The sequence below is a fragment of the Salminus brasiliensis genome, chromosome 4 (assembly GCF_030463535.1).
Source record: "Salminus brasiliensis chromosome 4, fSalBra1.hap2, whole genome shotgun sequence".
NCBI lineage: Eukaryota > Metazoa > Chordata > Actinopteri > Characiformes > Bryconidae > Salminus > Salminus brasiliensis.
In genome coordinates this window covers 3,072,560-3,096,398 of record NC_132881.1, presented here as the reverse complement: position 1 = coordinate 3,096,398, position 23,839 = coordinate 3,072,560, and the positions used below count along the sequence as shown (strand labels likewise).

The 23,839-nt window shown below is 42.6% G+C and overlaps 1 protein-coding gene across 7 annotated transcripts; it reads right to left on the bottom strand.

Annotated features, from left to right (window-relative positions):
* Positions 1–4,511: 4,511 nt before the first annotated feature.
* On the bottom strand, positions 4,512–22,732 carry fndc5a (fibronectin type III domain containing 5a). Of its 7 annotated transcripts, none has more exons than XR_011979609.1 (6): positions 22,097–22,729; positions 15,565–15,680; positions 14,322–14,520; positions 11,405–11,494; positions 10,762–10,954; positions 4,512–9,927 (listed from the first exon to the last, which is right to left on the bottom strand). XR_011979609.1 is itself a non-coding variant. In XM_072677346.1 (6 exons), the coding sequence occupies exons 1-6, from the start codon at positions 22,152–22,154 to the stop codon at positions 9,865–9,867; spliced, it is 660 nt and encodes a 219-aa protein (XP_072533447.1). In that variant the 5' UTR covers positions 22,155–22,730; the 3' UTR covers positions 4,512–9,864. The 7 variants fall into 7 exon arrangements, 5 of the variants coding, with proteins under 5 accessions (XP_072533447.1, XP_072533448.1, XP_072533449.1 ...); XR_011979610.1 differs by having other exon boundaries at positions 4,512–9,924; XM_072677346.1 differs by having other exon boundaries at positions 10,821–10,954; positions 22,097–22,730.
* Between the last annotated feature and the right edge of the window lie 1,107 nt (positions 22,733–23,839).

Genomic DNA, 23,839 nt, shown 5'->3' with positions numbered 1-23,839 from the left:
GAAAATGGAAAAAACTTGAATATATTCAACTTAAAAATGTAATTCTTGCAATATTTATACTGTTTTGATGTGTATAAAAGATGAATTTCATGAACATGTGTTTTGGCTTGCATTGTTATTAAATATGCAAAGTGCACTGAAAGATTTCTTCATTTTATGGATTACATAGAATGTGAACACAAGAGATCACTAGCGTATTCATGAATATTGAATACGGTATTTTGGAGCTTTCTATTGGGCTATTCATCAACTTTTTACATTTTAAGATTAACAACCAGATTTAAAAAAAAAATGTAACGCAATAAAGTAACTTGAATATATCCAATTGTTATTCCAGAGTTGATTTTAGACTACAATGGCTTCCAGAGTGTTCTAGCCTAGAATCACACCAGCTATATTAGTCCTAACTTGTCAAAACTCAAACTCAGGATCTCTGTGGTGTTTCTACTGGTAGAAACTCTCATTTTAAAGATTAGCTATGATATGTCTACTAATATAGAATTCTAACTAGTCATATTACCAGGGTCAGATATCTTTAATAATGTTATTCTGGTCTGGTCATATTTTACCATTGATTTACATTAGAATTTATTATTATATTTTTATGTATGGAAGACAAACTAGCTAGTCTGTCCTCTGAAGCCAAGGTGGTGGACCGAATTTCTTGAATAATTCTCCGGCATGTGAGAATGCACCTGTATCTAGCTGTTGAGTACTGAGCATATTTAGTATCTAGGTATCAGTGCTGGCTTTTGATAAGGGCAGCATCTAAGCGTAGATGTACCTCTGTTCTCCAGTCTATTCACACTATCTACGGGTATCTTCCGAGTGAACTTGGGTCCTGTCCCATTACTTGCACTGGGACAGGATACGAAACATACACTGGCGGTTTCGCAGTGTACAGGAACGTGTTCTGCATAAACAAATAATAGATAGAATTCAGGGACAGCCCACCACGGTGATCCATCACACTACCAACGTAGAAGATAAAGATTACGCCGAATTACACTGGAGCTCTTCTACAACCCAGCAGCTTTCATCATTCCCCATCGCTCTCCCTCTCTGTCTGTCTGCCTGCCCCTGAAGAACAATCAATAGACATGCCTCCACCTTCCACCAGATAATGACTGGGATTTTGGACCACAGCCACGGCTGCAGTTCTTCTTCCTCTTATTTTTTTTTTTGTCATTAAATCTTTCAAGGACATCTACTCTTGCTTTGGTCGACTCTCTCGGCGGACATGCCTGGCCCTGCAGATTTAAGCTGCTTATGTAGCGCTTTTCAGTTGAGCTGCAAATTCCAGGGCAGTCCAACTTCGTGAAGCAGAAAGCCAAGCGATTCATGCAACCCTAACCCGTATCCCCGCAGAGAGGTCTTGTCCTGTAACTGTTGAGTACAGATGTTGAGTGTCTCAATGTAAAAACAGACATAACGCTGGCAGGTTATAAACGAACGTTTTGCTAATCCGCACTGTTTGTCTGCTGTCTAGAAGAACGAGCTCAAACGCCACTTCTCACACGTTGGGCCAGTGCAGGGCTCCACAATTTCCTATTAATTACAGAAAGAGTGCATTGAGGTGGTTTTCATGTGTACTAAATGAGTGTCCTATTTCTTTAAATTTCCCAAATAAGGATGCTTGCACAGGCCCTGTTGGGTCCTTTCTACAACGGCATGAATGAACTCAGAGTTCTTCGATTTAGAATCAAATTTACTGAGAAAATCAATCAATTCAGCATTACAGGCAGACCATGGAACGGATCAAAAAAGACATTCAAGAAAAATCGATGGTTTGATGGTCAGAAGTACAACAAACCGGAAAGCTGCAGGAAAATGGTCAGTTAACAGCTAACTCTGATTGGTGGTATGAAAATCAATGGCATTATCGTGCCTATGATTGGTCATTTAAAACCATTGAATGTAATCTGTGTCAATTTAAAAAGTTGTTGTCCACTCTCATGGCTGTGAGAGGCTCTGCTATTCATAGCTCAAAGATGAATGCGACGGTCAATGCTAGGTCTTCTGGCCTGTTTACGACTTTGCACCATGCTGGACAGGCATGCATTGGCTCTTAGCAGCAGTCGTTGACAGTGAGCGCTCCTGGAACTCCTAGAGTCCTGGAACAGCGCAGAAACAGCCTCATGTCATTACACACAGCAGGAAAGCCAGAACTTTGGGGTTCACAGGTCTAGAAAAGCTAGAATTCTTGACATTTTCAGGCCCAGAGAACGGACAAAAATCTGGTGTGCTTAAGCCTCTCCAGAGCAAGCCAATGACGACACAGGCCAGGGAAAACTCTTGAGTTAAATAAGAGATACCTGAAGTAAGAGTCAAGGCCCATTCTCATCATGATTAAGTGTGTCTGTACTGATTAATTAATTGATTACAATTATTTAAACAATCAATAAAGCCTACAGACTTCCACAGAGTAGGTGAGGGTATCTCCAATCATGCCCCCTATGAGCACTTGATGAGCCCTCCTTTCCACATCAGTTCACTCTTTCATGAAGGCACTTACCCATGTTCCACTGCAGTCCAGTGACGTTCCTAACATAAACCAAAACAAAAAAATGGAGAAAAAGTAATTATGAGTAAAATCTATCATATTTTTTTAACCCATCCATGCAGAGAACGAAAAAAGTAAGTATGGAGTATTGGATGGAGCCCCATCAATCATCCTAGAGAACACAGTTCTTCCACTGCTCCACAGCTCAATGCTGGGGGGCTTTATACCCCACTATAGAGCCAACACCTGGCATTGGCAGCATGATGCCAGTAGGTTCATGTAGTTTATCTGCTCCAGAGGGTCCTATTCTATTGGCAGTACTTCTCTACAAGGCCTACCAAGCTGTGTGTCTGTGTGCATTTGTACAACTGTACATTTATTAGAAAGGGTGTCCGCAAACATTTGGACAGTATTTGAGAAACATCTAGACACAGTCATTTTATTGAAATTAATATTCAGATTCCTGAGCCCAGGTATTCCACCCACAACCCTGTCATCAGTGTCATCAGTGTGCCCAGTGCCGCTGAGCCACCGCTGAGCCACCACTGCCCTAGGTCGTTTAACTGCCCACTGCTTAACTAGTCATTTTAACAGTTCATTTTCCTCAAAGTGATTCTCTGCTGCTGACCACTTAACCATTTTAGTAGCAATTGTTAAACCCAGCACCTTCTCCAACTTCATAAAAGTGCACTTTCAGCTTAGGCTTAAGGGCTTAGGGCTTAGGGCTCAGGGTGTAAGTTGCTTTGGACAAGGCCCTAAGGTTTCTCCTCTGCTTAAAGGTACATTTAAATATGGAGTGCAGGGGAAGCCGCAGGGCCTTTGAGGTCTTGATCTAATGGTGATCTGATCTAATGATTTCTAGGCATCTAAGTGTTTGGATACTCGCAGTGAAAAAACTGTCCAATCAGGATTTATTCCCCAGTAGAAACAACCAGGTGACCTTTCCCATTGGTTAGGACTGAAGGACGGATCGTCAGATTGATTAGGAAGTAACACAGCATTTGACCAATCACGTTGCAGCATGCACATATGTTCTGAATACCCCTTTAAGAAATGGTGGGAAGGTGCTCTCAGAGGGAGTCGTGTGATTGATTGGGGAGGATTGGTGAATGGCTGCTGTGTTGTGTTTGTAGCTCAGTGAGATGTTAATGCTGGACTTGTTGGTGTTTCTTCCACTGGGATCTAACTCTTCTGCTTCTCCTGACTGTGAAGATCTCCACCTTTAAGGACTTCATCTTCTACTGAGGCTTATGGTGGAGTTCCAGATAATACAGGAACCTCAGTTGATCAGCCTAAGGGAACGCTGGACTCTCTGGACTGTTCATCTTCACACTGATCTGACCAACGTCCATCTGTTAGCAACAGGTAAGGCAATCTAGTTTATTCTCTGTGGAGCTGTACTGACTGGAGATCTGAGGGGTTTCTAATATTTGGAATCTTTTGGGTTTGCTGTTGGTGTTGGAGGTGATGAGCTTCATATTTTGGATTGTGGTTCCTTTTGTGATTTTCCCACAATTTGGTCACTTCCAAGTCCCACCCGCAACCTGCTCGGTAGCTAGAACTTCCAGAAGGCCTAGAAGTGGTACTAGATTTTGGAGAAGCCCTGCTGTAAGGATTTTGATTGCGTTCAGGGACGAGCATTAGGGAGGTCAGGCTAATGGATGATCTCCAACTCCCCAACTCATCCCAAAAGTATTGGATGGAGCACCATCTATCATTCCAGAGAACACAGAGTTCTTCCACTGCTCCACAGCTCAATGCTGGGGGACTTTATCCCCCTCCTCTAACCCACGCCTGGCATTAGGCAGCATGGTGCCAATGGGTTCATGTTTATCTGCTCCAGAGGGTCCTATTCTATTGGCAGTACTTCTCTACAAGGACTATCTAGCTGTGTGTCTGTGTGTATTCGTACAACTGTGTCAGCAATGGGTGCAACTTAAAGTAGTTGAGTGCATTTATTAGAAAGGGTGTCCGCAAACATTTGGACATTGTATGAGAAACATCTGGACACTTAGAAATGTTTTTTTTTTATTGAAATGAATGAACATGTTTTTGAGTGCACAAGGAGATGCTTTTAGGTGGGTGGCCCCAGCCCTGGCCCCCAACATGTCCAGAAACGGCCCTGATGGGTAGACAATAGAGTTTGCAATAAAATAAAATGCATTTCTGAACATTTAAGCAGTGAATGTAACAAATACAGGTGAGATATTTCAATGCAGAGGTACAGTATGGATAACCATTTGCTTTAGCAAGTTCATCATCTCTACATGGGTCACATACCGTATTCTCATCTCTCATGCTGGTACAGATCCAAAGTTAATACACATATATATTCAGAGTCTAAGAGTAAAAATAGGGGTTTTCGTACAGTTATTTACAGAAAATCGACACTCTTGCTTTATTATTAAGGCAGCGTTTAAACTCTAAAGCCCCAATGAATACAGCCATACAGCCGTCCTTTAAAAGTACAACTGAATTACAGTATTTACTGTTGAGTTCTCCCCTCCTGAAATTTGCTAATGCCAAGTGGTGGTCTAATGTGATTCGACATGAATTTCACAATCCTGGTATAATTAAATTAAAGACATCTGCGGATCGTTCGCTTCAATGCTTGCTGCCACACAAGGCCAGTCTTATGTGGAAGCTTACATGCTAATAGCAAGGGCAAATGTCCGTGTTTTAATCCATCAAACATCTGGTTTGATTTAACAGGGAATTTAACCAAGGAAATTCCATTGTTACATGGAAATCAGTGCTCCCACATTTCTACTTCTGTCAGTGCCTGAAAGAAAGTCTATGCTGAGGCAATTGAGGGGACTGGATTGGCAAACCCAAGTGGTTCAAGTGGAAATGAGCACATATTACTGAACACTACTGTTTGGAAGTACAGTATCTAACAAACTCACAGTTTGACTGGAGGGCAGTGCAGCCTCCGCACAGGGGGGTTAGTTTTAATGCTTCAGTAAGGAGTAAATGGTGCTGCCATCAGCAGTCGGAGCCTAAGAGAGCACAACTGGCCTTGCTCTCTCTTTAGTTGGGTTAATGGCTCTTCCTGTCTACCAACATCCCTTCAGTGTGATGCTGGCTGGCTGATGTACAGAGCTGGGTACTTTGGTCGCCAGTGGCGTTGCATCAGCAGCATTTCGAAAAGAGCCGATGGCTGGTCGCACATGTCAGTCCTCACCCTGCAAGTGTCGGGAGCGTTACATGTAATGGGGGGGGGAGTACTAACGATTGGGTTGGGTAATTAAGGTGGAAAATTGAAGGTGGTGGGTGTTAGAAACAAGGTTTAAGCTTTGTGTATGTTTTATTTCTTGTTGCTATTATTTAGCAACCAATAATGCTAGTTTGTAACCCGACTGTTTCCTATATCAGCCCAAAAAATATATTTTACATTTAGCATTATTATTGTTTTATATAAATCATGATTCCTGGCTTTTTGTTGTTATGGCAGGTTATTGGATCTTGCTGTTCATAAGCAAAAATCATCTGTAACTTGTAGAAAAGTTGCAATTCTCATTTGTAATTCCATATTTCTCACTACTTCACCTTTTTATCTTGAAGCAAAGGAAGAAATATTATAATATAATTATAGATATATCATATGTGTGTACATAAATACCATCAAATCGCCAGATTGTTTGTTTTTTACTGTAACAACTGTATAGCAACACCATAGCAATCACAAACAAAATTCATAGCAACCACCTAAAAACACTATGGCATCCATCTGGCACCTACTTAGCAACACTGTAGCAACCACCCGGAATACCATAGCCACATTTTCACTCTACTGACCACTGAGCAACAGTCTAGCAACTGTATGGAGGTGGAAACCACAACGAGCTGTGCAACCATTCTGTTTCCTTTTTTCCCCCATTTTTTTAAGTCCATTTTGGCATCCAATCATGGTCATTAATATGCAGGAGCTTATTAACATTTTGTTTGGCTGTTGCTGAGGTCATGTAGCACTGTTCCCGCCAAGTTTTATGAATGTGGCCAGCTGCGTTGTCTTGTTTTGCAGACACAAAAAAAAAATTAGATTAATGTCGTTGCTTGAAATAAAAGCTTGCAGGACTCAAAATCTGTCAATGCAGAATGTCAATCAAACCTAAATGCTACATAACTACATTACAAACTAATGAACTACGTAATAACGTGGTTACATTTAAATACCATTTCAAACGACGGTAACAGCTCTGGTCTTCCAAGGGTACATGTAGAGCAGGTGTGTAATGGTGTGTAGCCTCGTTCTCACGACGGCCCATTGAGAACATACTGTCTGTTATAGCATATAAAACCCATAATAGTACAATAGATTATAAAAAAAAGTGATCTCATTTTTTTCCTCCCATCCTCAAAACACCACTGTGTAGTTCCACTGCTGGAAATCCAGTCTTTGCTCCAGTGGTTGTGGGTTATTGCTGATGTGAAGTGTTTTCAGCCCTTGTTTGGAGAAGAGGTCCTCCCTGAAGGAGATATTAGCATCTGTGAGACATACGAGGGGACGTCCTTTAGACATGTCCTTTAGCACTGGCCGACTTGTGAGGGAGTCTTTAATTGCTGATAAGGTAGCAGTTCTTTAATCACATTTGTCAGCCTTTTAGCCATAAATTCATGTAGTCTTTAATGGGCAGGTCATGCCTCTTAATAAAAAACAATTCATGAACAACAAGGTATCGCAAGAATCAAGATAATGACCTTTCTAATAGGCCTGTAGCTAAGAAAACTGTTAATGTATCCTGTGGTAGGAAGAAATAATGAGTAAATGGTCAGAATGCATGGCTGATACTGGGTTATGTATCATAACAATCATTTGACATAATTACTGTATCTGTACACGCTTTAATTAAAAATAGAGGTGCTTCAAAAAATTCTGGAAGCAAAGCCATAGAAGAACCAAGGAACAGCCAGAGTGTTTGTGTGGCCAATATTAATGGTCCATCACTGCCTCTTTTCAACTAGGCAACCAACGCGCTCTGAGGAAAGCAAATGACGTCTGTGCCGACGAGCATCACTATAGAAATGTTGAGACAAGAGAGATCCGTCTACTCATCCAGACAGAACAAGGCCAATTGTGCTCCATCAGGCTCTGGCTGCTGATGGCGAAGCAGCATGACCCGAGATTCAAACCAGCAATCTTTGGGCCATAATTTCAGCATCTTTAGTCTGCCAAGCCACTCAAATGTGGTTCTTTATGAAACCAAAAGTGGTTCTTTTATGGCATCGCTCAACCACCCTTCTGTTTGCGTGAACTTGAATTACATAAGCAGAAGCAAAACAAGCACTCCCATGTGGGTCGACCGGAGTAGCGAGGCTGTAATATTATTCAGCACCATTCCTTGATCTTTTCTCTTTCGTACCTCGCAGTCCCACAGTAACGCTCCAAAATTAGCCACCGATTCCCCGGACAGGCTCTGCTTCCGTCCCTGAGAGGAAAGGTTTTAAACAATTCAAGGGGCTGTGCGTCGGTTTATGCAAACCTACCGACGTTGCTACAATTAGGTCATTTTATCTACATCAGAGAGTGAAAGTCTAGTCATTTGTACACCAAAAGGCCATACCATTAAAACCACTGCCAGGTGAGGCAAATAACATGGATCATCTGGGTCCAATGGCACCTTTTGAAATTGTGAGATATGTATATATGTCAGGCAGCAAGTGAACAGTCAGTTCTTGAAGGTGATTGAGGTGTCGAAGCCGAAAAAATGGGCAATATTAGGAATCTGAGCCACTTTGACAAAAACCAAGAACTGTAATGGCTAGACTTTTATGACTGGGCCAGAACATCTCAGAACATCAGGAAGGTCCCTGTATGCAGTGGTCAGTATCTACCAAAAGTGCTCCAAGAGAGGATAATCTTGTGTCCATGGATAATTGTGTTCCATGAATGTGATCAGATCCATCTTGCAATTCAACTTGCAGGACTTGGACAGGACCTGCTGCTAATGTCTTGGTGCCTGATACCACCTGAAGCCTTGAGAGGTCTTGTAGGGTCCATGCCTTGAATGGTCAGATCTGTTTTGGTGGTATGAGAGGGGGCAGATAGTTTTAATGTTATTGCTGGTCGGTGTACATTTTAATGGCAACTTGTCTTGGAATTAACTGTCTTTTAGTTGTCTACAGTTCAAAAAACCTATCGGCTTTACTCAAATTAGACCATCTCATGCTGAGAAAGGTATGAAATGACAAGAGGCCTGATGGCAAAGCTATGTGTAGAATAGGAAACACATCCAGATGAAGTAATAGGTCGCAAACGTTCAATTTTGTGGCAACTTGCCTCAAAATTTCATATTTTAAAGTGTCAAAATGTGTTTGTGGTGCAGAATTTGCTAATCTGTTGCCTTACAACATACAAAAGTACTAATATTTAAGCTAGCTAAAGCACAAAAGGTAGGAAATGACAAGAAAGCGTTGGTGTAAGAGCTTATGATAAGTAGTTAGATTTCATATACACTCAACAGAAACTATTTGGTACATTGTTTGTTTGACTTACAGTCTTAAAAATACGCCAAAACTAAAGATATAAACACTTTATATGGAGCTAACAAGGTCCATATAAGCTGGACCTAATTTTTTATTAAATGGAAATGTCTGTTTTGTCTGTCATTATTAAATTAAGTGCAATTTGTACTTTTCTGAGTGGATAAGTGCTAAAATTGCTAAAAATCATGTCTCAACTGACCAAAGTCAAACTTTCAGCATCAATAAAACAGCTTTATGCAAAAAAAGCTGGAGCTAAAAAGTCAGCTGCGAGATGAGCAACCGCTATAATGACAAACGCTTTAACGCAACGTTCAAACCACTAGAAAGCATCATTAGAAGGCTGTGAAAGGATCAGCCTCCACCAAAGAAACGTTTTTTACAGCTTTGACAACAAGTGTGGAAAGCTGGACTCCAAAAAAAAAAGCTCAGTCGAATTGGAGAAAAATGGAGGGATTAGGAGCAGAAGAAAGGGAGGAAGAGATGTTGGCCTATGGGTTTTCAGTATCTCCTTAGCCGTGCCTGTATAATGATGGCGAAAAGCAGCTGGCTGTTTATTGATAAGGAGCGGAGAAAAGCCCATCGTCCTGCCCTGCTTTTCGTTCCGTGGCTCCCTGGCTGAGTTAATCACCTCTCTGCAGGCCAGCCACGACGCTTGGCTTTTATCCCCCGAAACCCCTGGAGGCTGGAGGGGAGGCGCTCTGTGGCCTTTCAGCGAGGCCTTTCACTGAGGCCAGGCCTGCAGTTCTTCCGGCCCAGTTCGGAGGCTTGCTGGGGCCAATCGCCACAATACCTGGCTCATCCCAGCGAGCAGATGCTCTCAGCTGGAGCAGCTGTGTGCTAAAGCTTTAGTCTTTTTGTTGAAGAAATGCATCCCATCACACTTCGATAATGGTTACGGATGGCGACAGCTTGCCGTCGGTGGTGTTCTTGGGGAACTGCTGTTGACGGGTTGCAGAAAAAGAGGGAGAGAGCATGAATGTTAAACTCTGAGGAATGAGTGGTAGGATCATAGAAGGGTAATGTATTTCATCATGGCGAATGTGTTCATGCTTAATGGGAGCATTAGTAGCCTTGACGACGTCCCAATAAATGTGATAGATGCTGTAAATGACCAGTTGATGCCCTTCAAAGCTTCTGACGGCATGTCCTTCAGCGGAATGGGCCTTGGAATGGGAACTGAGGTGACGTCTGAATGAATATTAAGGGCCTAGCTGCTATGAAGAATGTCAGTGAAGCTGAAACTGATTTTATGAAGCTAAATAAAGACCGGTTCTGCTGTGCTTGGTCTCGTAGCCGGCTATCTAGGCTTGGATACATTAGTTAGAAGGCTAAACGCCAGAGCACAAACTATCTTCCAGCTAATTGAGGCTCAAATCACACCTGTTTAGAGGATAAAGCCTCAAATCTGAGATGCACAGACTCAAGCGAATGGCCTTAGGGGTGTTTTCCACTGTTTTCAGGAACATCCAGGTAACCCAGTGCATTACTAAACTCACAGGGTGGCCTTGCTTTTTCCCCCACCTGTTTTCAGAGCATGAAATCACAAATCGGTGAGCTCCCACAGCGCCCCCACACTGTGGCATATGGAGAGTGACCTAATTTGGCCAGAAATGTGACAAAACTATGGTATTTGCTTATTACTGATGGCAGTTATTAACTCAATCAACCTTTTTGCATACACTAAACTAAACTGTTTAGTAAAATGGAGCTTTTGGTTTGGGATGATCCAATGGAACTGTGGTAAATGACGTTCGAGATTCGACCCATTTCACCTGCCTGTAGTCCTCTGAGCTCTTGAGGTGGGGGGAGGGTAGAGGACGTGCGGTTATACCTTGCTCCGCAACAGCCCACCCGTCGGGTGCTCAGGGGTACTGCACTCTGAGGAATTCTTGGCTTTATCTTTGTTGTTGTTGGGCTCGTTGTCTTTGATGATGTCGTACTGGCGACAGAAGAGGGCGATCACACCTGATGGAGGAACGAGGACAAGGAAAGAAAACTATAAGGGAAGAATTGAGAAGAAGGGATGTAGGCAACACTGGAAACCTGGCCAGATGAGTTGTACTGTGTGTAGAGTTAACCTCACTTGATTTACCTGTTAGCCGGCCCTCCAACTATCGTTCGGTCAGACTCTAGAGACTCACCCTATTGACATGCATCCAATTAACTACACCCCATTAGCCTGTGTTCATGTAGCCATGCCTTATTTACCAGTGTCCAAGTGCTGTATACAGTTGTCTGGTCCATGTCCTTGATTGAACTCAATTAAGCCTTCCACTGTTTCACATGTTCCCTATCTGCCTGTGTCCAGTTATTCTCACATCTACTACTCCTCACGTTTCACTAGCAGCTTGTTGAAGACTTGGAGCTACTGAATTTTGTGTCATTCGACGGTTATTCTATCGATACAGCCCTTACCTGCCCACATGATTAGCACCACCACAATGATTATGAGCTCCCCCGCCCTGAGTTGAGTGGTCTGTCCCACTTCTTCCATGGTGACTTCGTCTGAGAGGAGGGCAGAAATTGCAAGCGTCAGATTACCACAACGCACACAGCTAATATATGATACTACACTGCACATCTATTCCTCAGGATTGAGGCATGTCGCCAACACTTTCGCACGTTGTTAAGAAATGGCACTTCAAGAGGCTGGGATGCTGGTAACTGCATGAACGTTTAGCTCAGTAAAAAGGATGGTGCACCATTCCACAAGAAGAAGAGGTCTTGAGAGCATCTAGACAAGCCAGCAGTATGGGAAATGAGTGCCATGGGCTGGTGGTTAAAAGCTCTTTGTCCACAATCGGCAAAGGTTCTTTTGGAGAAACAAATGGACTGCACCTCATGATAAGAGAATACCTTGCCAACTGTGAAGCATGGGGGTGGATGTATCATGTTGTGGGGTGGTGTTGCTGCCAAGTGGCATTGGCGGTATTGCACAGGTGGGGGTTGGGGGGGCAATGGCTTCCACAAAACACCAGCAAATCCTGGATGCAAATATCAAACTATCCTTCAAAAGGCTGAAGCTGAAAAGAGGACGGCTGTGTTTTACTACTTTTTACTATTTTTTTGGCCTTTGGTGTCCAAACCTGCACATAACACTGTAATGTATTTAATGAGTACCCAGAAGAAAGTACGTTTCTAATCTGACTCAACAGGCTGTATAGCATCGAGAATGCTGGTGCAATGAAAGTAATATCCAGAATTCCTCATATTTCTGAGGGGATCTTGTTGTATTCTTTTTCCAAGAATATTTGAAATATTGAAAACCGCATTGAAAACTAGAAAAGTGGATTCCACTTCCATGTAGTAGCTAGGCTGTTGCTATGTGGTTGCTGTGATATCCCAGGTGGTTTCTATGATGTTGCTTAGTGGTTAGTGGTTGCTATGGTGTTGGTAGGTGGTTATTATGGTTTCCCAGGTGGTTGCTATGGTGTTGCCTTGTGGTCAGTAAGTTGTTGCTATGATGTTGCAAGGGGTGGGGGTCAGTATGGTGTTACTGCAGTATCTTAGGTGGTTCCTATGGTGTTGCCAAGTGGTTCCTATGGTGTTGCCTAGTGGTTGCTATGGTATCCCAGGTGTTTACTGTGGTGTTGCTAAGTGCTTGCCAGGTGGGTGCTACAGTGTTGTAAGGTGATCGCAATGCTATCCCAGGGGTTTGCAATGGCGTTGCTAAGTGGTTATGAGGTGACTGCTATAGTGTTGCTATGGATTCCCAAGTGGTTGCTATAATGTTGCCATGGTGTCTCAGGGGGTTGTCAAGTGATTGCTGAGGTACTCCATGTGGAACCTCACAATCAGAACCTCACAATCAGAATGAACAATTTGGACTTGGAACGGTGTCTATCTTGAAAACTGTGGGACAAGTTATGATAAAAAATAAGAATATATATATAATATGTTATATAGAAGATTATTATATATCTTCTATACCTCAGTTTGGTCCTTGACTGAAGGCTTTTTGGTAAGAGTGTGGCTTAAATAAGATGTTTCTGCTCCTGTAATGAATTTTGAAGGACTATAAAAGGTGTACCACACTATTAGAATCTGACATTTCACAATGCTGTAGGGAACGTCGTCTGGCCTCAGTGAATCTCTGCCAGCACCTTTTAAAATTCCAGGTAAGTACAGATGAGAGGACAAAAGTGCTGAGAGGAAACCCACAGAATCCCCAATTAGTCTCCCTCGGTGCCGGCTAACCGAGAGAAAGTGGCGTCCAGCAAATACCACATGTCGGATCACTGATATTGATTCTGAAGGCGTTAGAGAGTGGGACAGCAGGAGCCGGTCACTGCATGCTAACCAGCTCCATCAGTCCTGCTTCAAACCAAGGGCGTTTTGTCAGGAAGCCACTAGAGAGATTTAGAGCTAAAGCACCAACAAGCTGTGTGTTCCCTCTCTGATCTGGGAGCTGATACAGCGTCAGGCGCTAACATCTGATGCCTTTCATTCATCTTCTTCACCTTTATGAAGAACCTTGGATTAAGGAACATGCTGGCCAGGACCCGAGTCTAGGGTTCAAGGCTGTGGCGGTGTGCACTGTAGTACTGACATTTTCTTGCCAATTAACCCACCTGTTTATAGCTCCCCCTAGAGCTAGTGATGCTCCTGACACGAAGAGGGTCTCCTCTGATATATGTGAAGCCAGCCAGCCATTTGTATTTTTTGAACTGCCATCAATGCAGCATTGCCGGGTAGCCTACAGGAAAAGGGCCAGATCACCAGGGGCGAAAGCGCCATCTAGAGAGAGTAAGGCTGATTGTGCCTTCTCGGACTCTGGCCACTGATGGCAAAGCGGCATGGCTCGGGATTCGAAAAGGCCATTACACTGTGAAAAGTAGAAGATCCTTGAGGAACTTTTGGAGGGTCTTCAGTTTGAAACTGTGGAGGAACCTTTGTTGCTTTGAGGAACCTTTAAATAAAATGGTTGAAGGTTCCTCAAAGCACCTTAAGGGGTTCCTCCACAGTTTCAAATTGAAGACCCTCCAAAAGTTCCTCTAAACCTTTAGGCCGTAAGACTAGTACACTCTTAAAGGTGCTGCAGGTGGTTCTTTGGGCATAGAAGGACTGCGTTTGGTTCTTCGAGAGAGATGTAAGAGTCAAGAACCTTCTTCTAGGGTCTGACTCTAAACACTTTGATGTCAATCAATTCTCCAGCTGTTCTGTACGGTGTTTACTGTTCGACTATAGAACCACAAACTGCTTAGGTTTACATTATAGAAATGAAGACTTCCATCCTGGAACCATTTGGAGTTCTGTGGAGTTTAAGGACTTGAATAGTGGGTGGGGTGTGGGTAGTGGGGTGTGGTTGGGGTGTGCTTAGGTGTATAAATACCTTTGCTCTTAGAGGCCTGTCTGTCTGCTTCCTTTGGTGTTCTGAAGCGCAGCGGCTCGCTGGGCGGGCTGGTTCCATGCACACTGATAGACTGCACGTGCACAATGTAGTCCGTGTCTGCCTCCAAATCCCATAATGCACAGCTCCGAGTGGTCGTGTTCACTTCCTGTATGAAGCGTAGCATGCGCACATCCTTCTTCTGTGTGAAGGAAGAAAGGAAGAAGTTACCCCCCCTCCACTACTGTTCACCATACTCACCTCCATCAACACCCACCTGCCTCTCGGGTTTAATTATTGATTATTATTTTTATTACTTACAATATTATTCAAATGTTAGAAATAATATAATTGTAATATTAATTATTGATTATGTAAAATAAATTACATACATTTATTTTCCATACAGGAATATATTAATATGGCTAAAATGTTTGATAACCTTTACATTATTATTGTTATTAGTAGTATTCAACAGTCATTTGCAGGTTTTAAATGATTCCAAAAGTATTCAATATTTTAAATAAATGTATTAAATGATTAATATGCAGAAATTAAATTGTTTTATAACATAAATCTTTATAGCACTTCTCTTAGAAACCTGTATGTATTTTTCTGGTGCACAGATGCAGTGCACAGATAATCCACCAGGGGATTGCATAGAATTGTGTTTTCTTATTCATGTTATTAATTATATTTGCCTATCTAGCTAAATAATAAAACTATTTTGTAATATTTAATTATTACTGATTTATCGCACTGATGTTACAAACTCCTCAAAAACAACTAAAGTATGTATCAGATATGACAAACTTGGCTATAAAGGGTTAAATCTCCTGGAAGGCCAGTTTGAAGGTTTGACTTGATCTGTTTTGGAGATTTACTTTTTCTTTTTATCACTTTGTTTTTTGATGATGGCTCTGAAGGAAGCTGATTGGCCAGTGAGAGGTTGGCTGAGCATCTGTGGAGAGCTTTGTATTGTGTGGTTCAGAGGATGGCCTGATTGAGGGCTGGCAGTATTTGGCTGCTCCTCTTCTGTACGTCACGGGTGTAGGGGATAAAGTCTTGGACTATACCTGCTTTAGGTCTTATCAGAGGAATGTCTGTGCATGTATTACTGATGAAGTGTTTTGTAAGTATGCCATGTATGTAAACCATGAACATCTATCTTAAAACAGATACGGTCTGAAAATGTAAGATCTGAGGAAACTGACTGATCTGAGGAAAGACTGATCTCTCTGTGTACCTGCTGGGTGATGGCAAATCCAATGACCGGCTCTGCATCGGGGATGTCCCATGTCACAGCAGCAGAGTTAGCCTTCAGGTCCCTGATTGACACATTCACAGGAGGAGCTAAACTGTCTTCAGATAGAGAGAGAAAGAGGGTGGGAGAGAGGGAGATGGAGATGTACAGAAGAAGACGGTACAGAGAGGAGACAAGGAGACGGAAGACAGAAGGAGATGGAAGACAGAGGGAGATGGGAGATGGGAGACAGGCGGAGATGGCGATAGACAGTAGACAGAGGGAGGTGGAAGAAAGAAGGATGACAGATGGGAGACGGAAGACAGAGGGGTAAGGAAGACAGAGAATTATGACATAAGGGAGAGAGGAGGACGACCGTAGACAGGAGGGCGACGAGAGACAGACAGGAGATGGAGACGGAGACAGATAAGAGACAGAGGGAGATGGAAGAAAGAGAAAGATTACAGATGACAGATCGTGATGGAAGACAGGAAGGGCGGAGACAGAAGGACAACAGAGGGAGATAGAAGACAGAAAAAGAGTTAGCACTGTATTATTACTGTGTATAAAACCTCAGTGGGATTAAGTGTGTGTGTGTGTGTGTGTGTGTGTGTGTGTGTGTGTAAAGTTACTGAAAGTTGACTTATGGATGAGCACAATACAACTGGGTCAAAGGACTTGGAATGGACTACTGCAAGTGTGTGCGTGTGTGCATGTGTGTTGTTTGCTGATTCCATGCTTTGATCATCCTGGGTGATGGTGTGGCATCAAAGATGACGAGTGTTTCTGATCTTCTGAGTGCATGACGTGCTGTCAGGTACAACAGAGCCCTCTCAAAACAAAGGAGAGCGAGAGAGCGAGAGAGCGGGAGGGAGAGTGTGTGTTACTTATGTGATGTTAAGTCAGGCCTCCTCGTGGGGAAAGCAGCTAACGCTAGACTGTGTGTGTTTTGTGCTGACACAAGCCTTATTTGACAGAAGGGTGAGGGGCTGTATGGGACACGGTACTGAACACACATTATTACCAAACAAACAATAAACACTCCCATAAAGGCCTGCACTGAGTGTGAGTGTGAGTGTGAGTGTGAGTGTGAGTGTGTGTGTGTGTGTGTGTGTGTGTGTGTGTGTGTGTGTGTATATTTTGCTTAGTAGTGGCAGCAGCGGTGGTAGTGGTAGTTGTAGCCGTAGTAACCAACAGTGGAAAAACGACACACACGCCGTACTTAAGTGAAAGACGTACACTTGTTAAAATGTACCAACAAGACACAACAGCAGGACACCTGGAGATGTCATAGTAATTACTGTGATGTCATTTGTGATCATGAAAGTAATCATTGATAATGGTACTGATGGTCCTAGTAGTTATTGGGATGTTATATTTGTGAGTAATTATAATAGTTATTCTGATAGTAATCATTCTGGCAATTGTCGTGAGGACAATTGTGATGGTAATAGTAGTGATAGTGATGGTTGTGATGGTAATAATAATTTCTTTAGATCGTGATTGTGATGGTGATGATTGTAATGGTCATTTAAGTTATTATGGGAATAATTGTGATCATTGTAGTAGTGATGGTAGTTATTGTGATGGTATCATTGTGATTGTAGTAGATAGTAATAGTGTCTGTAGTGATGGTAATAGTTGTCATGTAGTAGTTAGGAGTTATTGTAACAGTAATCATTGTGATCGTTGGAGATAGTAGTGTTTGTAGTCATAGTAACAGCTGTTATTGTGATGGTAAAAACTGTGATCACTGTAGTGATGGTAATGATGGTTGTGATGGTAATGTGATGGTAGTTATTGTGATAGTGATCACTGTGAAAGTTGTAGATAGTAATAGTGGCTGTGGTGATGGAAACAGTTGTCATTGTGGTGATAAATGATGTAGTGACAGTAATAGTGGTGATAATAGTTATTGTGACCGTAATCATTGTGTTAGTAGTAGATAGTGTCTGTAGTCATGGTAACAGCAGTTATTGTGATGATAAAAATGATGATCACTCTAGTGATGGTAATAACTGTTATACCTGTTGTGATGGTCATAATTGTGATGTAGTGATAGTAATAGTAGTGATAGTGATCATTGTGATAGTAGCAGAGTGCTGTAGTAATAGCTTTAGTGATGGTAAGAGCAGTTGTTCTGATGGTACCAGCTGTAATCACTGCAGTTACGGCAATAAGTTAACTGATGAGAACTGTAATGTTATATTTAGCTTTAGCTTTAGCAGTAGTAGCGACAATAGCGATAGCAATATTCTTTAGTTTAGTTATTAGTAATATAAATACTGCTCCTTATACTTCTTATTCTTCTATTGTAAAACAGTCATTTTGAGTTTGCAGTGTAAAGCATTTGCTCCGTCAGAGCTGGAAAGAGAGCCACAGCATTAATTAACAAAGAGAGCGAGTGGACTGACGATCATTACATAATGAAATTTACATAAGTACTCGCTCTGAGGAAAGTGGGGCGCTGGCCTTTATTTCTGAAAGCTCGCAATGTTCAAGCATCTCCCTTTTTTCTTCCCCGTGAGAAGAATAGTGAGGCAGTTCATCTTTTTTGATGCAAATTGGTCTAAAATGATCCCTCTGTAAACTTCACTTCACTGTGGTTCACTGTAAAATTGCCCTTAATTGCCTTTGTGCTGAAAAGCCCATTTTAGCCCAGTTTCCACTGAAGCTTCCTCTTCACAGCAGGATGGACGAGAGCACCTAAATCAAGTCTAGAGTGAGTAACAAACCCCAGGTCCCGTTAGAGCACCAGGCCCTCTGCAACCACTTAAAACTAAACAGTGTCACCAGTCCATGTTTAATGCACAGCCGATTTCTCTTTAGTTTAAAGGTTCGTTAGGTGGAGTGCGGAGTGTGAACCAGTACGTTCCACTGTAATTACTAATGCTGCTGATTATGCGCTTTACAGAAGAATGGAAGCCGCTGTATAAACCCTGACTGGTTGGATGGGGAGGAAGTCTACCCATAAAGACCTGTTTATTTCATCAGTTATTAAAAAGCGAGGTAAAAGGCAGACCCACCTTTCCCCAGAAACTGACCGTTGATGAAGGTCTAGAGGTGATTGACAGGTGATCCACAGTCTCTAACTGACCACAAGAGAGGGGTTCAGATGGTATGTAGGGAGCGTACAGTGTGCAGTTCTTCTTAGTAAAGATTTCTATGTAAAGACAATGGTTCTGGATAGTTCTTCACTGGGCTTTCGTGCCGTTGCCTGGTGAAATGCTTCTTTACAGAACCTTTTAAATATGTTGCACCAGAAACGGGGTCAAATAACACTTTTTCAGTCCCACATACAACCAAACAAAGACTGTGTGCTAATCTTGGTGGAAATTTGGTTCTAGAATAAGGGAAGTCCATAAATGTAAACACGCTCAGAACTCCCACTGCTATTAATTCTTTCAAGCTTTAAAAAGGACACCCACTGCAAATTCATACTGGATTAAAATTGCTTTTGTATTAGTAATGTCACATTCTAAAAAAGGGACACACTGCAACACATTCATACTGGATTAAAATCGCTCTAGTATTAGTACTGTCACATTCTAAAAAAAATGCACACACTGCAACACATTCATACTGGATTAAAATCCATATACTGTTTTAATTCATTAAATTTAATTAGCATTCCTCTGCTGTTTGTTATTTTCAGACTGTATCAACTGCACACAATGCAAATTCATACTGGATTGAGATTTCTTTACTGTTATTACTGTCAGATTGTAAAAACTGCACACACTCCAAATTCATACTGGAATAAAATCTATTTACTATGACAAAATTGTAAGAACCACCGGCACTGCAGATTCATACTGGATTAAAGTTCCACAACTCTAAACTGTAAGAATTTTACACACTGCAAATTCATACAGGAGTAAAACCTCTCTCTATTATTATTATTATTAGTAGTAGTAGTAGTAGTAGTAGTAGTAGTAGTAGTAGTAGTGTCCGACTGTAGCAACTGTTTACACTGCAAATTCATACTGGATTACAACAGGGTGGGAATCTGAGGGCTAATTTCCCTGCTCTAACAGACTTACTAAACCTGGTAATTAACAGGGGAGTTGAATCAGATGTGCTTGAGCAGGAAAATCACAAAACCGTGCAGAAATTGGGCCCTCCAAGAGCTGCCCACCCCTGCTTTAAAATGATTGACTGAAAACGACACATACTGCAGATTCATACTGGTTTAAAATCACTCCACAATTAAGACTGTCAGACTGTACAGACTATACACAAAGCATTCATACTGGATAAAGATCTAGCCACAGGTAATACTGCCAGACTGCACGCAGTCTTTATCCTAGTCCTCCCAAACACTGATGTTGAGGTCTGGAATTTAAGGTGGGCAGTCCAGTATTCCGAGAACAGCAGGAGCTTCAGTTTCATTAGACTGTTTTGCTTTTTCTCAGGAAGAGCGTCTTGATCAGCTGCACATTCACACATTTACACATGACCAAGCAAATTCTGACTGGAAAGTGGAGAAATGATGGGTGATTTTTGAATTATTTTTGAACATTAAAGAATGACATTATTTACTAAGATTATTCTGTGAGAAGGTGGTCAAACAGGCCAGCTCTGTCTTTGGGGGTCTACAATGAATCCCAGACTTTATTCATTTGTGCAGCAGTGCAGCTGCAGAACGCCTGCATTTCCCCTCCTGCACTTCAGTACACAGGCTCTGTCACATCGCTCTCTGCTCTGGCAGTGATGTGGTCATGCTCTGATCTGTCAGAGGGTAAAAGTTCCGGCTCTCGGTGGAGCTGTGGCTGTGAAAGTGTGCAGAAGCTCTACAGAAGACTTCAGCCTCTGATTCGTGGGCTGCCCCTCGTTTCAGCACAATCTGGAATGTTTAATTTACAGCCACTCGTTCTTATGCGCCGGATTCATTTTTGTATGATTTCTGAGCCATTTTGGAAACCTACAGTTCTGGTCGTTGCTGCGGGCCCTGGCTGCTCATGTGTATTTATATGCCACAGTTTTACTACAGTTTTTAGTCAGCTGAGGCGCTTATGCTTTTATGGTTTGCTGCATTTGTGAGAAATTGTTATTTTATAGAAATATGAAGGACTCCTGAAGGTTGGATAGAATTGCCATGCTATGCTTAGACATGTGACATGTATAAGAAGTGGCTCCTTTAGGGCATCATTTCTCAACCCTGGCCCTGAAGGCCCAATGTCCTGCAGTTCTTAGTGTTTTCCCAGTTCCAACTGCTCCAACTAATACACTGATTAACAGCCCATTGTTGAGTTAAAGTGGGAGTGTTAAAGGAGGGAAGGCACTAAAATGTGCAGGGCAGGGGGCCAGGGCTGAGAAGCGTGGCTTTAGTTTTTTTTAGTAGAGGCAAAGGTTCTTTATAGAACTGGAAAACTCTTCTTGTAGAGTTCTTTAATAAAAGTTCTATATAGAGCTGAAGTACTGTCCTCACACTCCTGAAAAGCAGTTCTTTGGTTATGGGATCTGTTCTAAATAAAAACACCTTTTTTAGTAAGGGTATGGGTTCTATATAGAACTCAATTACTATACCCACAACCTTAAAAAGGGGCGTGTCTGGGGTTCTTTAATACTGGTTCTATGTAGAACTGCAACATTCCAATACAAAGAAGCATTTGAATGCTCAAGCAGGAACCACCGGTGGTTGTGAAGAGTTTAAGAGGTCCTGTAAGTTGTAAGGTGGGGCCAATGAGCCAAGGTTGTCCCACAAAAACCTGCCTTATGTTTTGGAGATGATCTGACCCAGTTGTCTAGCCATCACAGTTTGGTTCTTGTCAAAGTGGCTCAGACTTGCCCATTTTTCCTTCCAACTTCCAACACCTCACCTTCAGATAATCAGTGTTATTCATTTCACCTATCAGTGGTTTTAATGCTATGGCTGATTTGGTGTATTTACACTTCTGCAGACGTGATGTAAGGTTTTGTCATCTTGTCTGTGAAATGGTAATTTCAGTGCTAAAGCAAGAGGGAAAGTGTGTGTTGAATATTTAATAATTTTTAATATTTTACTTATTTATGGAAATGCTAGAAGCATTAAGCAATCATTTCTGTTTTGGTAAAACTGCAAGTCAGGATAATGAAAGAGCACAATTAAAATACACACCTGAAGAGCCTTTCTGCAAGGCTGGAATTGTTACTGTACTTCGTTTGGGGTGGGTGGGGGGGGGTGTAAATAAAGTCAATGTTGAGGTTGTGTGGCTGTAGTGAGTTCTGTGGAAATGACCATGGCATACCTTTGTGTGCATGTGCATCTGTGCAACAGGTATATGCATTTTAAAAGCATAAATGCTGCTATTGAAAGAGCTTCCAAATGTACACATCCATCCAGATGAAACACGCACGGCAACGCAACACTCATGTGCATGCAAAAACATGACTGACCACCATTCTGCAGCAGCCTTTTCTTTTCAATCTGACCCACACATTCACTCAGACATTCAGACTATAATCCACCTAACAGTTCATGCCACAGTAGCCACTCAATAACAGTCCTTGCAGCCTGTTGCCTCGTCAACCGCCAAACATGCTTCACACTTACCAGCTGCAACCAGAGAGACGCTCAAAGAGCTCAGAAAAAGCACAGTGACCGTCCCCATCCTTTAGATCATCGCAAGATGTGAAACTGCATCAGCCTCGGAACGCCTTCCGTCAACAGTCTCGTTCAATAGCGCAGCGATTCCAGCACCTCGGACAGCGCCACAGTCAACGGCGAGGGTGTTTCAGCACCCCGGACAGCACCACAGCCACGGACACAGCGGCTTCAGAACCCCGGACAGCGCTACAGCCACGGACACTGCGGTTTCAGCACCCCGGACAGCGCCACAGCCACGAACACAGCGGCTTCAGCACCCCGGACAGCGCTACAGCGATACTACGCGCCGGTTTCAGCACCTCGGACAGCACCACTGCAGCCGTAGACGGTCGCGACTTCGGCACCTCGGACAGCGCTTACGTATATGGTCGCTGCCCGTGGTGCTGATTCTGTCTTATTGTCGGGTTTAAACAGCAGGCAATGAGGTCCTCTCTCCCACTGATCACCAGCCGCCTGTAGTCTAATTCCAGATAAAGAGAATTTCAGATAAACGGAAAATCAGTCTCAGTGTGGCTTGCGTTTAGTCTCGGCAAACCCTCGCTTTGTTTTCAGAACCGTAGCAGCAAAGAAGCATGCTGGCTGGACAGGGTGGGGGGGGGAGTGTCTGCTGTTGGGGGGGGACCTAATTACTCACTCTTTCTCTCACTCTCTAGCTCTCCTCCCCCCCCCCTTTCCCTCACTGTATTTACACATGCTGGTATTTTCATTTTGCCAAAGCATGGACTACAAAGAGGGAAATACATATTTTAAAAACATATTTTAAAGCAATAATGTAAATATGAGAAGCCGAAAGACTTCTCATAAAGTGTTGTCGGCATGCAAACAATCTATTTATGGGGATTATCCTATAATGTAGAATCTGTATTTCCCTAAATGCCCTTAAATCTGATTGAAATTGCAAGCCCTTTTCCCAACACAGGCTTAATAGTTTTCATTTTAAAGCTATAATCAAATCATACAGCTGTAAAATCTAACACTGGCAGACTGTTTCACACCTGCTGCAAAGCTCTAAATGCAAAAAAACAAGTGCTTTTAGGGGTGTGAGTGCACCAGCAGCGTGAGCCATGGATTACCTCAGACATAAACGAACTAACAAAAAAACACCCCCAGTTTGAGTAGCATCAGATCAGCGCTTAGGGTATGTGCTTTTATTTATTCTTGCAGCCGCAAGCTCATTGCCGAGTATGGATACCCACACGCGCCTTAATCAGCGTTAACTCTCCCGATACGCACTCATCACGCGCAATAATGGACAACAGCTCTACCCACGGTCACCAATCACCCATAACTCTAATCTAATGGGTGTGAACGCCTCAATGGTAGCTTACCTGTCCTCCTTCGCTCCACACAGATGCTCTGAACTCTGGATTTAGTAGGTGGTGGGGCACACTGCTGAGAATCGAGAGGTGCACGTGCTCACAGGCGAAAGCGGCGACTGTCTTCTGTGTCACCTTAACCATCAGCTGTGTGTGTGTGTGTGTGTGAGAAAGAGAGAGAAAGGGGGGGAGAGAGCCCCAAAATAGCCACAGTATCTCAAAACGTCCCATTGACTCCTCAGCTCACACTGATCAGCCATAACATTAAAACCACTGCCAGGTGAAGTGAATAACACCAATCATCTGGTTCCGGTGGCAATCTGTCATGGGGTGGAGATATTAGGCAGCAAGTGAACAGTCAGTTTTTTTGAAG

What these genes read in the sequence shown, in the direction of transcription:
- fndc5a (XM_072677346.1), bottom strand. Translation starts at nt 22,154, where the DNA reads ATGGGGACGGTCACTGTGCTTTTTCTGAGCTCTTTGAGCGTCTCTCTG. An exon ending in ACAGGCCTCTAAGAGCAAAG is followed by an intron (nt 11,495 to 14,321) that starts GTATTTATACAC and finishes CCCTCCTCTCAG; the next exon opens with ACGAAGTCACCATGGAAGAA. An exon ending in GTGGGCTGTTGCGGAGCAAG is followed by an intron (nt 9,928 to 10,820) that starts GTATAACCGCAC and finishes ACCCGTCAACAG; the next exon opens with CAGTTCCCCAAGAACACCAC.